The sequence below is a fragment of the Convolutriloba macropyga genome, chromosome 4 (assembly GCF_964194025.1).
Source record: "Convolutriloba macropyga chromosome 4, txConMacr16.3, whole genome shotgun sequence".
In the NCBI taxonomy this organism is placed as follows: domain Eukaryota; kingdom Metazoa; phylum Xenacoelomorpha; order Acoela; family Convolutidae; genus Convolutriloba; species Convolutriloba macropyga.
Genome location: NC_134471.1, coordinates 68,919,572 through 68,935,237, shown reverse-complemented (window position 1 = coordinate 68,935,237; position 15,666 = coordinate 68,919,572). Strand labels below are relative to the sequence as shown.

The 15,666-nt window shown below is 34.8% G+C and overlaps 1 protein-coding gene across 28 annotated transcripts in view; it reads right to left on the bottom strand.

The window, feature by feature from the left end:
* Positions 1-15,666, bottom strand: part of LOC142337853 (uncharacterized) — a 232,282-nt gene that overhangs the window by 48,549 nt on the left and 168,067 nt on the right. For 3 of the 28 annotated variants that reach the window (XM_075387410.1, XM_075387411.1, XM_075387412.1), the window contains 16 exons: positions 15,375-15,499; positions 15,030-15,194; positions 14,613-14,766; positions 14,400-14,435; positions 13,840-13,893; positions 12,752-12,805; positions 10,061-10,114; positions 8,948-9,001; positions 7,829-7,882; positions 6,022-6,075; positions 4,988-5,041; positions 3,954-4,004; positions 2,836-2,892; positions 1,799-1,852; positions 714-767; positions 13-137 (listed from right to left, as the gene is read on the bottom strand). In XM_075387410.1, the coding sequence (XP_075243525.1) occupies positions 13-137; positions 714-767; positions 1,799-1,852; positions 2,836-2,892; positions 3,954-4,004; positions 4,988-5,041; positions 6,022-6,075; positions 7,829-7,882; positions 8,948-9,001; positions 10,061-10,114; positions 12,752-12,805; positions 13,840-13,893; positions 14,400-14,435; positions 14,613-14,766; positions 15,030-15,194; positions 15,375-15,499 (1,199 nt within the window). The remainder of the gene's footprint in view (positions 1-12; positions 138-713; positions 768-1,798; positions 1,853-2,835; positions 2,893-3,953; positions 4,005-4,987; positions 5,042-6,021; positions 6,076-7,828; positions 7,883-8,947; positions 9,002-10,060; positions 10,115-12,751; positions 12,806-13,839; positions 13,894-14,399; positions 14,436-14,612; positions 14,767-15,029; positions 15,195-15,374; positions 15,500-15,666) is intronic. The other 25 variants (XM_075387418.1, XM_075387416.1, XM_075387413.1 and 22 more) reach the window with 25 other exon arrangements.

The following is a 15,666-nucleotide window of genomic DNA, read 5'->3' as shown; positions in this document are numbered from 1 at the left end:
AAGCAATCTTGCCTGATAGGTGTATACGGTGACTTCGCGTCCTCCTCTGGTAACGCCACTGGAATCATCATCCTCGCTAGGAACAAAGGTGAAATTCACAGGCGCTGGTTCATAGCAGAGATAAGGGCTCACTGATGCTGAAGAAAAAATTAAATCAGAGTAATGAAACCATAGAGATCGAATGAGAAAAAAACAAATAGAGCATATCACTCAAACATAGAAAGTGACATAAAAGCACAATCATTGCCCAAAACTTGGTCTGTCGAAAAGCTTGAAAAAGCAACGTGCAGCCACTTGTTCTTCCGCTGACAGTAATATATCAATAAATGTACAGCAAATTTTTTTCCAATTACTATTAATAAATACTATGCCCAAATATTATTTGCGAAACTTTCAAAATCAAAATCATCAAAAAAGTCAAATATAGTTAAGAAATATTCTGAAATATTTTGAAAACCAAAAATATCAAGAAGAAAATCAAACATATCAAAATATGGGAAAAGAGTGAATCATCGTTTGCTAAAAACACACTTGAAAAAACTACCAACAATTTCAAGTGGAGGCCATCCAATTGTTTCGTTTACAAAAAAATTAGGATTCAAAAAATGAGAGCGTTTGATAATTTGTAACTAACAATTACCCAAAAACACGACGAAGACAGATACAATTCAAAACCATAATAATAATTCATTCAAAAAGTAGCAGCTGATTACCTGACGCTGACGCAGATGCGCTGCCAGAAGCTGATGGTGACGGAGACAGACTACCTGCAACACAAAACGCATTATCACATACAAACCACAAGTAGTGATCACTTAAAAAACTTACTAGTTATTTGAAAACAGTATTGGAGAACTTATCACCCAACAAAAAAGTGTCGATATGTTTTGAGAAAAAGCAGTACCAAAAATAGCAAAATTAATTAAATTAGGCATGCAGAAGCCAAACAGATGAAATAACTTAAAAAACACACTGACCTATTTAACTAAAAATGGGGCTGCAAAACATCGCTAAATTCAAATTGCTGCTCACTCTCTTACATAAACTTTAGAATGAATCCCAAGACAACTCTGCATCTCAATTCACAATTTAGATTCGCAGAATTGTTAAAAAAATATCCAGAAACTTTAAAAAAAAATAAACATGACAAAGTTGTTCCTGGATATACTTTTATACAAAACAGAGATGGAACATGGAGACTACACAACCGAAACAAAAGATATCAGTAAGATTTTGAACGATATTGTGCTAATCTAACTCTTTCCTAAAACATGAAGCCTCAAAAAAAATTTGAGGACCAATTTAACTTTTTTTGAGCATTTATAGAGACTAAAAAAGAAACAAAGTTAGTGAGTTTGAAGCAAACTATCGACGCTCAAGCCAAAATTAAAAGTCAGTCTATAACAGCAATCAAGGACTCATTCTATCCGTCATGATTAGTGCGCCTTACATCCACAGGAGTCTACCCACTAACAGTCAACGATTAAAGATATCGGTGAAAAGTAAAAAAAAAATGTATAAAAGATAAACCACAACCAAAAACTACAGCCATTTTTTTAATAAAAATAAAAGAAGCTAATTTCGAGAAACATACAGTGGTAATGAGATTAAAACCGAAGTTTCATTTATTTTACTTCCACTTTATCTGTTTCTATCGTTTCATCAAAAAAAACTCAGAAAAATTGGGGCAATCGTGATAACCAACTGAAAAAAGCTACCCACTATAGATAAGGGGAAAACCGATACAAAAAAATGAACCGAAAGTGAAAAATGGACTTGAGATGCCGTAAATGATTACCTGAAGCAGACGCAGATGCGCTGCCAGAAGCTGATGGTGACGCAGACATACTACCTGCAAAAAAACGCTCATTATTACACACAAAACACAAGTGTTGATCACTCAATTAATCTTTCGTGTTAGCGGAAAACAGTATTGGAGAACTTATCGCCCAACAAAAAAGTGTCGATATGTTTTGAGAAAAAGCAGTACCAAAACTAGCAAAATTAATTAAATAAGGCATGCAGAAGCCAAACAGTTGAAACAACTTGAAAAACACACTGACCTATTTAACTAAAAATGGGGCTGCAAAACATCGTTACATTCAGGTTACTGCTCATTCTCTTAGATAAACCTTAGAATGAACATCTAGACAACTTTTCATCCCAATTGATAACTCAGATACGCAGAATTGTTAAAGAAATTATCTATAGAAATAATTAATAAAAGTTAAACCTGACAATGCTGTTCCTGGATAAACTTTTATACAAAACAGAGAGGAAAATGGAGACTACAAAAGCTAAATAAAAGTTAAATTTGAGGAACAATTTAAGTTTTTTCGAGCATTTATGGAGACTAAAAAAAGAAACTCCAAGAAAAACAAGTTAGTGAGTTTGAAGCAAACTATCGGCGCTAAAGCCAAAATTGAAAAGTCAATCTATAACAGCAATCAAGGACTCATTCTATCCGTCGTGATTAGTGCACCTAATATCCTCAGGATTCTACCCGCTGACAGTCAACGATTGAAGATATCGGTGAAAAGTAAACAAAAAATGTATAAAAGATAAACCGCAACCAAAAACTACAGCAATTTTTAATAAAAATTAGAAGCCAAATTAGAGAAGCATACATTGGTTATGAGATTGAAACCAAATTTTCATTTGTTTAACTTCCACTTTATCTGATCCTATAGTTTCTTCAAGGAAACCTCAGAAGAAAAATTGAGGCAATCTTGATAACCTACTGAAAAAAGCTACCCACCATTGATAAGGGGAAAACCGATACAAAAAACGAACCGAAAGTGAAACAAATGGACATGAGATGGCGTAAAGGATTACCTGAAGCCGACGCAGATGCGCTGCCAGAAACTGATGGTGACGCAGACAGACTACCTGCAAAACAACGCTCATTATTACATACAATATACAAGTGTTGATCACTTAATAAATCTTTCGTGTTAGCGGAAAACAGTATTGGAGAACTTATCGCTCAACAAACAAGTGTCGATATATTTTGAGAAAAAGCGGTACCAAAAAATAGCAACGTTAATTAAATTAGGCATGCAGAAGCCAAACAGTTGAAATAACTTGAAAAACACACTGATATATTTAACTAAAAATGGGGCTGCAAAACAACGTTACATTCAGATTGCTGCTCATTCTCTTAGATAAACCTTAGAGTGAATCCTTAGACAACTTTCCATCCAAATTCACTATTCAGATTCGCAGAATTGGTAAAGAAATTATCCAAAGAAATAATTAACAAGAGTTAAACATGACAATGCTGTTCTTGGATATACTTTTATACAAAACAAAAACAGAGAGGAAAATGGAGACTAAAAATCGAAATAAAAGATTTCAGTAAAACTTTTTAACGATATTGTGTAAATCTCACTCTTTCCTAAAACATGACGCCTCGAAAAAAATTAGAGGACAAATTTATATTTTTTTTGCGAGCATTTATTGAGACTAAAAAAAGAAACTCCAAGAAAAACAAAGTGAGCGAGTTTGAAGCAAACTATAGGGCGCTCAAGCCAAAATTAAAAGTCAGTCTATAACAGCAATCAAGGACTCATTCTATCCGTCATGATTAGTGCGCCTTACATCCACAGGAGTCTAACCGCTAACAGTCAACGATTGAAGATATCGGTGAAAAGTAAACAAAACTCGTATAAAAGATAAACCGCAACCAAAAACTACAGCCATTTTTTTTAAAAGGTAGAAGCTAAATTAGAGAAACATACAGTGGTTATGAGATTGAAACCAAAGTTTCATTTAATTTACTTCCGCTTCATCTGTTTCTATTATTTCTTCAAGGAAAACTCAGAAGAAAATCTGAGGCAATCTTGATAACCTACTGAAAAAAGCTAACCACCAATGATAAGGCGAAAACCCATACAAAAAAATGAAACAAAAGTTTAAAAAAATGGACTTGAGATGGCGTAAATGATTAGCTGAAGCCGACGCAGATGCGCTGCCAGAAGCTGATGGTGACGCAGACAGACTACCTGCAAAACAACGCTCATTATTACATACAATATACAAGTGTTGATCACTTAATAAATCTTTCGTGTTAGCGGAAAACAGTATTGGAGAACTTATCGCCCAACAAAAGAGTGTCGATATGTTTTGAGAAAAAGCAGTACCAAAACTAGCAAAATTATTTAAATTAGGCATGCAGAAGCCAAACAGTTGAAATAACTTGAAAAACACACTGACCTATTTAACTAAAAATGGGGCTGCAAAAAATCGTTACATTCAGATTGCTGCTCATTCTCTTGGATAATCCTTAGAGTGAATCGTTAGACAATTTCCCATCACAATTCACAATTCAGATTCGCAGAATTAATAAAGAAATTATCTAGAGAAATAATTAATAAAAGTTAAACATGACAATGCTGTTCCTGAATATACTTTTATAAAAACCAGAGAGGAAAATGGAGACTACAAAAGCTAAATAAAAGTTAAATTTGAGGAACAATTTAAGTTTTTTCGAGCATTTATGGAGACTAAAAAAAGAAACTCCAAGAAAAACAAGTTAGTGAGTTTGAAGCAAACTATCGGCGCTAAAGCCAAAATTGAAAAGTCAATCTATAACAGCAATCAAGGACTCATTCTATCCGTCGTGACTAGTGCACCTAACATCCACAGGAGTCTAACCGCTAACAGTCAACGAGTGAAGATATCGGGGAGAAGTAAAAAAAACACGCATATAAGATAAACCGCAACCAAAAACTACAGCAATTTTTAATAAAAATTAGAAGCCAAATTAGAGAAACATACATTGGTTATGAGGTGAAACCGGATTTTCATTTATTTAACTTCTACTTTATTTGTTTCTATCGTTTCTTCAAGGAAACCTCAGAAGAAAAATTGAGGCAATCTTGGTAACCTACTGAAAAAAGCTACCCACCATTGATAAGGGGAAAACCGATACAAAAAACGAACCGAAAGTAAAAAAAAATGGACATGAGATGGCGTAAATGATTACCTGAAGCCGACGCAGATGCGCTGCCAGAAGCTGATGGTGACGCAGACAGACTACCTGCGAAACAACGCTCAATATTACATACAATACACAAGTGTTGATCACTTAATAAATCTTTCGTGTTAGCAGAAAACAGTATTGGAGAACATATCGCCCAACAAAAAAGTATCGATATGTTTTGAGAAAAAGCAGTACCAAAACTAGCAAAATTAATTAAATTAGGCATGCAGAAGCCAAACAGTTGAAACAACTTGAAAAACACACTGACCTATTTAACTAAAAATGGGGCTGCAAAACATCGTTACATTCAGGTTGCTGCTCATTCTCTTAGATAAGCCTTAGAGTGAATCCTCAGACAACTTTCCATCCCAACTCACAATTCAGATTCGCAGAATTGTTTAAGAAATTATCCAGAGAAATAATTAACAAAAGTTAAACATGACAATGCTGTTTCTGAATATACTTTTATACAAAACAGAAAGGAGAATGGAGACTACATAACCGAAAAAAAGTTAAATTTGAGGACCAATTTAACTTTTTCGAGCATTAATGGAGACTAAAAAAGAATCTCCAAGAAAAACAAAGTTAGTGAGTTTGAAGCAAACTATCGGCGCTAAAGCCAAAATTAAGAGTCAATCTATAACAGCAATCAAGGACTCATTCTATCCGTCGTGATTAGTGCACCTAACATCCTCAGGAGTCTACCCGCTAACAGTAAACGACTGAAGATATCGTTGGAAAGTAAACAAAACACGTAAACAAGATAAACCGCAACCAAAAACTACAGCCATTTTTTATTAAAATTAGAAGCTAAATTAGAGAAATATACAGTGGTTATGAGATTGAAACCAAATTTTCATTTGTTTAACTTCCACTTTATCTGATCCTATAGTTTCTTCAAGGAAACCTCAGAAGAAAAATTGAGGCAATCTTGATAACCTACTGAAAAGAGCTACCCACCATTGATAAGGGGAAAACCGATACAAAAAACGAACCGAAAGTGAAACAAATGGACATGAGATGGCGTAAAGGATTACCTGAAGCCGACGCAGATGCGCTGCCAGAAACTGATGGTGACGCAGACAGACTACCTGCAAAACAACACTCATTATTATATACAATACACAAGTGTTGAAAACTTAATAAATCTTTGGTGTTAGCGCACAGCAGTATTGGAGAACTTATCGCCCAACAAAAAAGTGTCGATATGTTCTGAGAAAAAGCAGTACCAAAACTAGCAAAATTAAATAAATTAGGCATGCAGTAGCCAAACAGTTGAAATAACTTGGAAAACACACTGACCTGTTTAACTAAAAATGGGACTGCATAACATCGCTACATTGGGATTGCTGCTCATTCTCTTAGATAAACCTTAGAGTGAATCCTTAGACAACTTTCCATCCCAACTCACAATTCAGATTCGCAGAATTGTTGAAGAAATTATCCAGAAAAATGTTTAAAAAAGTTAAACATGACAATGTTGTTCCTGGATATACTTTTATACAAACAGAAAAGAAAATGTAGACTACAAAATCGAAATAAAAGATTTCAGTAAGATTTTTTAACGAAATTGTGTTTATCTCACTCTTTCCCAAAACATGAGTGTAAAACTGTGTGTGTCCGGATATTTGTGCGTCTGCATGTAAGTGTAATTGTGAAGGTAAGTGTAGGTGTTTTTAAGTCATAGCGGTACTGTGTGTCTGTGCATGCGTGCGTGCGAGTGTTATTGTGGAGCTGAATGAAGTGTGAGTTTAAGTGGACAAGGATATAAATATATATATATATATATATATATATATATGCGTGTGTGTGTGTTTGTGGTTGTGTGTGTGGGTGCGTGTGTGTGTGATTTTTATTGCGCGTGCTATTATATCAACAGCAAGGTACCATATATGGCACTTTTTATGGTATGTAAATTTGTTCAACCCGGGTTTGTATGTGTGTGTGCATATGCGGGCGTGTGTGAGATTGAGTGTGTTCATAGCCAAACGAAAAAGTTGATACTTGAAAATAGGAGATACTTGCCTAGCGCAGCACAATTCTTCTGAATGTCTGCCATAAAAAAGAAATTTTAATACTACGTACAAACAAGATCATAGGTGATCTATTGAATTTCGCAACAATTCTGTCCATCACACAATTTTCCTGAAAACAGAAGTAAGTGAGTGACCCTAGCACGAACTCCGACGATTATCTTGCAAGATATCTTGCCAGATTGTACGTTAATGCACACGTCAAGATAACAGTCGGATTATGACTAGGGGAATTGGACCTATTTATTTGCCAATTAAGTGGTTTTAATTAGCGACTCCTTGACTTCAACTACGGTTCGAAAACTACCAGCAACTTAAAGTCGAGCAGAGCAGGAGTTACTAAATTAAAGGTGAATACCTTAACCACTAAAAGATATATCTTGGCAAAAGTAAATGCAAATTAAGAAAAATGTCTTCATTTAAAATCTTCATCGCTTAGAAAAAAAAATACGGAGAATCCATTCAAAGGAGACAAAACTAAAAGATCCATTTAGTTTCGCTATTGAAAAGAGAATATATATTTCTTAAAAAAGGGTAAGAAAAAACGTATGAAAATTAAACCAAAACTAAAAATTAAAGCCATTTTTTCTAATAACTACAACCTAATTTAGAGAAACATAGAGTGGTTATGAGATTAAAACGGAAACTTTATTCATTTTTCTTCCAATTTATCAGTTTCTATCGTTTCTTCAAGGAAAACTCAAAAGAAAAAATGAGGCCAACCGATAACTTAGTGAGAAAAAACTACCCAAAATTGACAAGGGGCAAACCGATACAATTGAAAGTGAAAAAAGATGGTGTAAATGATTACCTGAAGCCGACGCAGATGCGCTGCCAGAAGCTGATGGGGGAGCAGACAGACTACCTGCAAAACAACCCTCATTATTATATACAAAACACAAGTAGTGATCACTTAAAAAAACTTTCCTGTTACCGGAAAACAGCATTGGAGAACTTATCGCCCAACAGAAAAGTGTCGATATGTTTTGAGAAACGGCAAATCCAAAACTATCAAAATTATTAAAAATAGGCATGCAGAAGCCGAGAGTTAACAATTGAAATAACTTGAAAAACACAATGACCTATTTAACTAAAATTGGGGCTGCAAAACATCGCTACATTCAAATTGCGGCTCACTCTCTTAGATAAACTTTAGAATGAATCCTTAAACAAAATTCCATCCCAATTCACAACTCAGATTCCTAGAAATGTTAATTAAATTATCCAGAGAACTGTTAAAAACAGCTAATCTTGACAATGTTGTTCCTGGATAAACTTTTATACAAAATAGAAAAGGCAGTGGAGACTAAACAACCGAATTAAAAGATCTCTTTAAGATTTTTGAACGTATTTGTGTTAATCTCACTCACTTTTTCCCAAAAAACAAAGCCCCGAAAAAAATTTTGAGGACTAATTTAACTTTTTTTGAACATTTATGGAGACTAATAACAGACAAGAAAATCCAATCAAAAAAAAGTTAGTGAGTTTGAAGCAAACTATCGGCGCTAAAGCCAAAATTAAGAGTCAATCTATAACAGCAATCAAGGAGTCATTCTATCCGTCGTGATTAGTGCACCTAACATCCTCAGGAGTCTACCCGCTAACAGTCAACGACTGAAGATATCGTTGAAAAGTAAACAAAACACGTAAACAAGATAAACCGCAACCAAAAACTACAGCCATTTTTTATAAAAATTAGAAGCTAAATTAGAGAAACATACAGTGGTTATGAGATTGAAACCGAAGTTTCATTCATTTTACTTCCACTTTATCTGTCTCTATCGTTTCTTCAAGGAAAACTCAGAAGAAAAATTGAGGCAATCTTGATAACCTACTGAAAAAAGCTACCCACCATTGATAAGGCGAAAACCGATACAAAAAAACGAACCGAAAATGAAAAAAATGGACTTAAGATGGCGTAAACGACTACCTGAAGCCGACGCAGATGCGCTGCCAGAAGCTGATGGTGACGCAGACAGACTACCTGCAAAACAACACTCATTATTATATACAATACACAAGTGTTGAAAACTTAATAAATCTTTGGTGTTAGCGCACAGCAGTATTGGAGAACTTATCGCCCAACAAAAAAGTGTCGATATGTTCTGAGAAAAAGCAGTACCAAAACTAGCAAAATTAAAAAAATTAGGCATGCAGTAGCCAAACAGTTGAAATAACTTGGAAAACACACTGACCTGTTTAACTAAAATTGGGGCTGCAAAACATCGCTACATTCAAATTGCGGCTCACTCTCTTAGATAAACTTTAGAATGAATCCTTAAACAAAATTCCATCCCAATTCACAACTCAGATTCCTAGAAATGTTAATTAAATTATCCAGAGAACTGTTAAAAACAGCTAATCTTGACAATGTTGTTCCTGGATAAACTTTTATACAAAATAGAAAAGGCAGTGGAGACTAAACAACCGAATTAAAAGATTTCTTTAGGATTTTTGAACGTATTTGTGTTAATCTCACTCACTTTTTCCCAAAAAACAAAGCCCCGAAAAAAATTTTGAGGACCAATTTAACTTTTTTCGAACATTTATGGAGACTAATAACACACAAGAAAATCCAATCAAAAAAAAGTTAGTGAGTTTGAAGCAAACTATCGGCGCTAAAGCCAAAATTAAGAGTCAATCTATAACAGCAATCAAGGAGTCATTCTATCCGTCGTGATTAGTGCACCTAACATCCTCAGGAGTCTACCCGCTAACAGTCAACGACTGAAGATATCGTTGAAAAGTAAACAAAACACGTAAACAAGATAAACCGCAACCAAAAACTACAGCCATTTTTTATAAAAATTAGAAGCTAAATTAGAGAAACATACAGTGGTTATGAGATTGAAACCGAAGTTTCATTCATTTTACTTCCACTTTATCTGTCTCTATCGTTTCTTCAAGGAAAACTCAGAAGAAAAATTGAGGCAATCTTGATAACCTACTGAAAAAAGCTACCCACCATTGATAAGGCGAAAACCGATACAAAAAAACGAACCGAAAATGAAAAAAATGGACTTAAGATGGCGTAAACGACTACCTGAAGCCGACGCAGATGCGCTGCCAGAAGCTGATGGTGACGCAGACAGACTACCTGCAAAACAACGCTCATTATTATATACAATACACAAGTGTTGAAAACTTAATAAATCTTTGGTGTTAGCGCACAGCAGTATTGGAGAACTTATCGCCCAACAAAAAAGTGTCGATATGTTCTGAGAAAAAGCAGTACCAAAACTAGCAAAATTAAAAAAAATTAGGCATGCAGTAGCCAAACAGTTGAAATAACTTGGAAAACACACTGACCTGTTTAACTAAAAATGGGACTGCATAACATCGCTACATTCGGATTGCTGCTCATTCTCTTAGATAAACCTTAGAGTGAATCCTTGACAACTTTCCATCCCAACTCACAATTCAGATTCGCAGAACTGTTGAAGAAATTATCCAGAAAAATGTTTAAAAAATTTAAACATGACAATGTTGTTCCTGGATATACTTTTATACAAACAGAAAAGAAAATGTAGACTACAAAATCGAAATAAAAGATTTCAGTAAGATTTTTTAACAAAATTGTGTTTATCTCACTCTTTCCCAAAACATGAGTGTGAAACTGTGTGTGTCTGGATATTTGTGCGTCTGCATGTAAGTGTAATTGGAAAGGTAAGCGTAGGTGTTTTTAATTTTTAAGTCATAGCGGTACTGTGTGTCTGTGTGTGTTTGCATGCGTGCGTGCAAGTGTTATTGTGGAGCTGAATGAAGTGTGAGTTTAAGTGGACAAGGATATATATATATATATATATATATATATATATATATATCTGCGTGTGTGTGTGTTTGTGGTTGTGTGTATGGGTGCGTGTGTGTGTGATTTTTATTGCGCGTGCTATTATATCAACAGCAAGGTACCATATATGGCACTTTTTATGGTACGTAAATTTGTTCAACCCGGGTTTGTATGTGTGTGTGCATATGCGGGCGTGTGTGAGATTGAGTGTGTTCATAGCCAAACGAAAAAGTTGATACTTGAAAATAGGAGATAATTGCCTAGTGCAGCACAATTCTTCTGAATGTCTGCCATAAAAAAGAAATTTTAATACTACGTACAAACAAGATCATAGGTGATCTATTGAATTTCGCAACAATTCTGTCCATCACACAATTTTCCTGAAAACAGAAGTGAGTGAGTGACCCTAGCACGAACTCCGACGATTATCTTGCAAGATATCTTGCCAGATTGTACGTTAATGCACACGTCAAGATAACCGTCGGATTATGACTAGGGGAATTGGACCTATTTATTTGCCAATTAAGTGGTTTTAATTAGCGAGTCCTTGACTTCAACTACGGTTCGAAAACTACCAGCAACTTAAAGTCGAGCAGAGCAGGAGCTACTAAATTAAAGGTGAATACCATAACCACTAAAAGATATATCTTGGCAAAAGTAAATGCAAATTAAGAAAAATGTCTTCATTTAAAATCTTCATCGCTTAGAAAAAAACAAAAATACGGAGAATCCATTCAAAGGAGACAAAACTAAAAGATCCATTTAGATTCAATATTAAAAAGAGAATATATATTTCTTAAAAAACGGTAAAATAAACCGTATGAAAATTAAACCAAAACTAAAAATTAAAGCCATTTTTTCTAATAACTACAACCTAATTTAGCGAAACATACAGTGGCTATGAGATTAAAACGGAAACTTTATTCATTTTACTTCCAATTTATCAGTTTCTATCGGTTCTTCAAGGAAAACTCAGATGAAAAATTGAGGCAAACTTGATAACCTACTGAAAAATGAAAAAAAGCTACCCACCATTGATAAGGGGAAAACAGATACAAAAAATAAACCGAAAGTGAAAAAAATGGAATTGAGATGGCGTATATGATTACCTGAAGCCGATGCAGATACGCTGCCAGAAGTTGATTGTGAGGCAGACAGACTACGAAGTTTCTTTTATTTTACTTCCACTTTATCTGACTCTATCATTTCTTCAAGGAAAACTCAAAAGAAAAAATGAGGCCAACCGATAACTTAGTGAGAAAAAACTACCCAAAATTGACAAGGGGCAAACCGATACAATTGAAAGTGAAAAAAGATGGCCTAAATGATTACCTGAAGCCGACGCAGATGCGCTGCCAGAAGCTCGTAAAGATTTTTGAACGTATTTGTGTTAATCTCACTCACTTTTTCCCAAAAAACAAAGCCCCGAAAAAAATTTTGAGGACTAATTTAACTTTTTTTGAACATTTATGGAGACTAATAACAGACAAGAAAATCCAATCAAAAAAAGTTAGTGAGTTTGAAGCAAACTATCAGCGCTCAAGCCAAAAACAAATTCAGTCTATAACAGCAATCAAGGACTCATTCTATCCGTCGTGATCAGTGCGTCCAACATCCACAGGAGTCCATTAGTTAACAGTCAACGATTAAAAATGTCGGTAAAATGCAAATAAAAACCTAAAAAGGATAAACCACAACCAAAAACTACAGCAATTTTTTAAAATAATTACACGGTAATTTCGAGCAATATACAGTGCTTATGAGATTAATACCCAAATTTCATTTATTTTACTTCCGATTTATCCGTTTCTATAGTTTATTCAAGGAAAACTCAGCCGAAAAAATGAGGCAAATCTGATAACTTATTGAGAAAAAAACTACCCACCATTGACAAGGCGCAAACCGATGCAATTGAAAGTGAAAAAAGACGGCGTAAATGATTACCTGAAGCCGACGCAGAAGCGCTGCCAGAAGCTGATGGGGAAGCAGACAGACTACCTGCAAAACAACGCTCATTATTATATACAATACACAAGTGTTGATCACTAAATAAATCTTTCGTGTGAGCGGAAAATAGTATTGGAGAACTTATCGCCCAACAAAAAAGTGTCAATATGTTTTGAGAAAAAGCAGTACCAAAACTAGCAAAATAATTAAATTAGGCATGCAGAAGCCAAACAATTGAAATAACTTGAAAAACACAGTGACCTATTTAACTGAAAATTGGGCCGCAAAGCATCGCTACATTCAGATCGCTGCTCATTCTCTTAGATAAACCTTGGAGTGAATCTTTAGACAATTTTCCATCCCAACTCACAATTCAGATTTGCAGAATTGTTAAAGAATTTATCCAGAGAAATGTTTAATAAAAGTTAAACATGACAATGCTGTTCCTGGATTTACTGTTATACAAAACACAGAAGAAAATGGAGACTAAAAAACCGAAATACAGGATTTCAGTAAGATTTTTTAACGAAATTGTATTAATCTCACTCTTCCCAAAACATAAATCCTCGAAAAAAAAATTGCGGACCAATTTAATTTCCTTCGAGCATTTATTGAGACCAAAAAAAGAAGCTCCAAGAAAAACAAAGTTAACGAGTTTGAAGCAAACTATCAGCGCTCAAATTAAAAGTCAGTCTATAACAGCAATCAAAGACTCATTCCATCCGTCGTGATCAGTGAGTCTAGCATCCACAGAAGTCGATCCCTTAACAATGAACGATTAAAAATGTCGGTATAATGCAAAAAAACGTATAAGAGATAAAACACAACCAAAAACTACAGCCATTTTTTATAATAATTACTAGCTAATTTAGAGAAACATACAGTGGTTATGAGATTAAAATCGAAGTTTCAAATATTTTACTTCCGCTGTATCTGTCTCTATAGTTTCTTCAAGGAAAATTCAAAAGAAAGATTGAGGCAAACTTGATACCATATTAAGAAAAACACTACCCACCATAGACAAGGAGCAAACCGATACAGTTGAAAAAGAAAAGAGATTGTCTTCAGATAGCGTAAATGATTACCTGAAGCCGACGCAGATGCGCTGCCAGAAACTGACGGTGAAGCAGACAGACTACCTGCAAACAACACTCATTTTCACATACAAACCAGAAGTAACAAACCAGTCTATCATAATTCATGGAATTAAATGCATTCACTAATAGCGCAACCAATTGTCCAAGAAACTAACCAAAGAAGACCAAAAAAAAGTGAGTGCAACTTATCTTTAAAAATGAAATCAGAATTTTGCTTAAAACATAGCATCGTCATGATTATCCTGAAGTTTCCAATATAAAGAAAGGGAGCGTCTGCAAAAAAATGATACTTAGCGTTTGGAGATTTTTTCTCAAGATGTCTCTTACTGGCACGGTTCAACTCAAAGAAAATATAACTGAGGAAGGTTTTTGCAAATCTCTCCAGCTTATTCGAGAAATGCATGCAAAATGTTCAAAGTCAAGAAAAATTTGTATTAGCATGCGAATTAAAATTCACAGGTAATACCTAAAAATATAAAAAGGAACTTCAACACGATTTATGAAACAAAAAAGGATTTTTAAAATATACAAACAAAAATTGCACCTACCGGACGCACTCTGGGAGACGGATCCACTTGTTACAACTAAAATAAAAAAACAGTTTGCACCAAAGATTCACATTTCACGTTGACAGAAAACTGACATCTTTTCTAAAAGAGCTAAAAGAAACAAATAAGCTAACAAGTTGCATAAAACTTGACCGAAATCTAAAGCACTTATTTTTAACGTCCACAGTTAGAAGTTGTAATTTGATTACTGACCCGCACAACTTGGAGCCAACCAAATTGTCACACTTCCCGATGAAGCAGTTGCTGTCCTCAGCCTCAGCTTAACTACAGCAGCTAATATGGGACTTCCATTTGGTGTGTTTGCAACAGCTGTCTTATCTACGCGATTCGTTTTCTTGCTAACCGACTAAAAAAAAGATTTTAAGCAATACAGCAAAACACACTTTTCACTTTGAAAAAACAACCACATCACTCCAGTCTGAAAATGACTAGGTAGTAAGATGATCCGCTCAAAAAATATCTCAAATGGAGTTCCGTAAATCTTTCAGATAAAAATGGAGACAAACTCTAAAAAAACAAAGTTATTAAAGGGAACATTGAAACTCCAGCTCTCTTCCTAAACGCGGGTAAATTTTGTTAAAAAATCTTTTAAAGCTCTCGGAAACTTACCAAGTTGTCTATCTTATAGTTAGGGTCGTTGTCAGCGTTGGATGACTGAGCAACTTCGGTGCCATCTGCGTCATACAATGTTATAACAAATCGATATGTAGCACTAGCAGGACTGTCGCTGAAAGTGATGCTCGATACCACCAAACTTGACAGGAGCACATTTTCCTAGGAAAAAACCGCAACTTGTAAAAAAACATAACCACTTTGAAAGCAGTACAAGCCACGATAAGAACCGTAGTTGTCGAAATGTGGTTCACCAAATTAACATTGTAATACCAAAAACATTGACGAAGAGCAAATACGTAATTAAAACTTTTATTCGCAACAGAAACCATTCAATCTTGCCTGATAGGTGTATACGGTGACCTCGCGTCCTCCTCTGGTGGTGCCACTAGAAGCATCATCCTCGCTCGGAACAAAGGTGAAATTCACAGGCGCTGGTTCAAAGCAGAGATAGGGGCTCACTGATGCTGAAGAAAAAATTAAACGAACACTGAGTAATCAAACCAAAAAATCTTCATCGCTTAGAAAAAAACAAAAATACGGAGAATCCATTCAAAGGAGACAAAACTAAAAGATCCATTTAGATTCAATATTAAAAAGAGAATATATATATTTCTTAAAAACGGTAAAATAA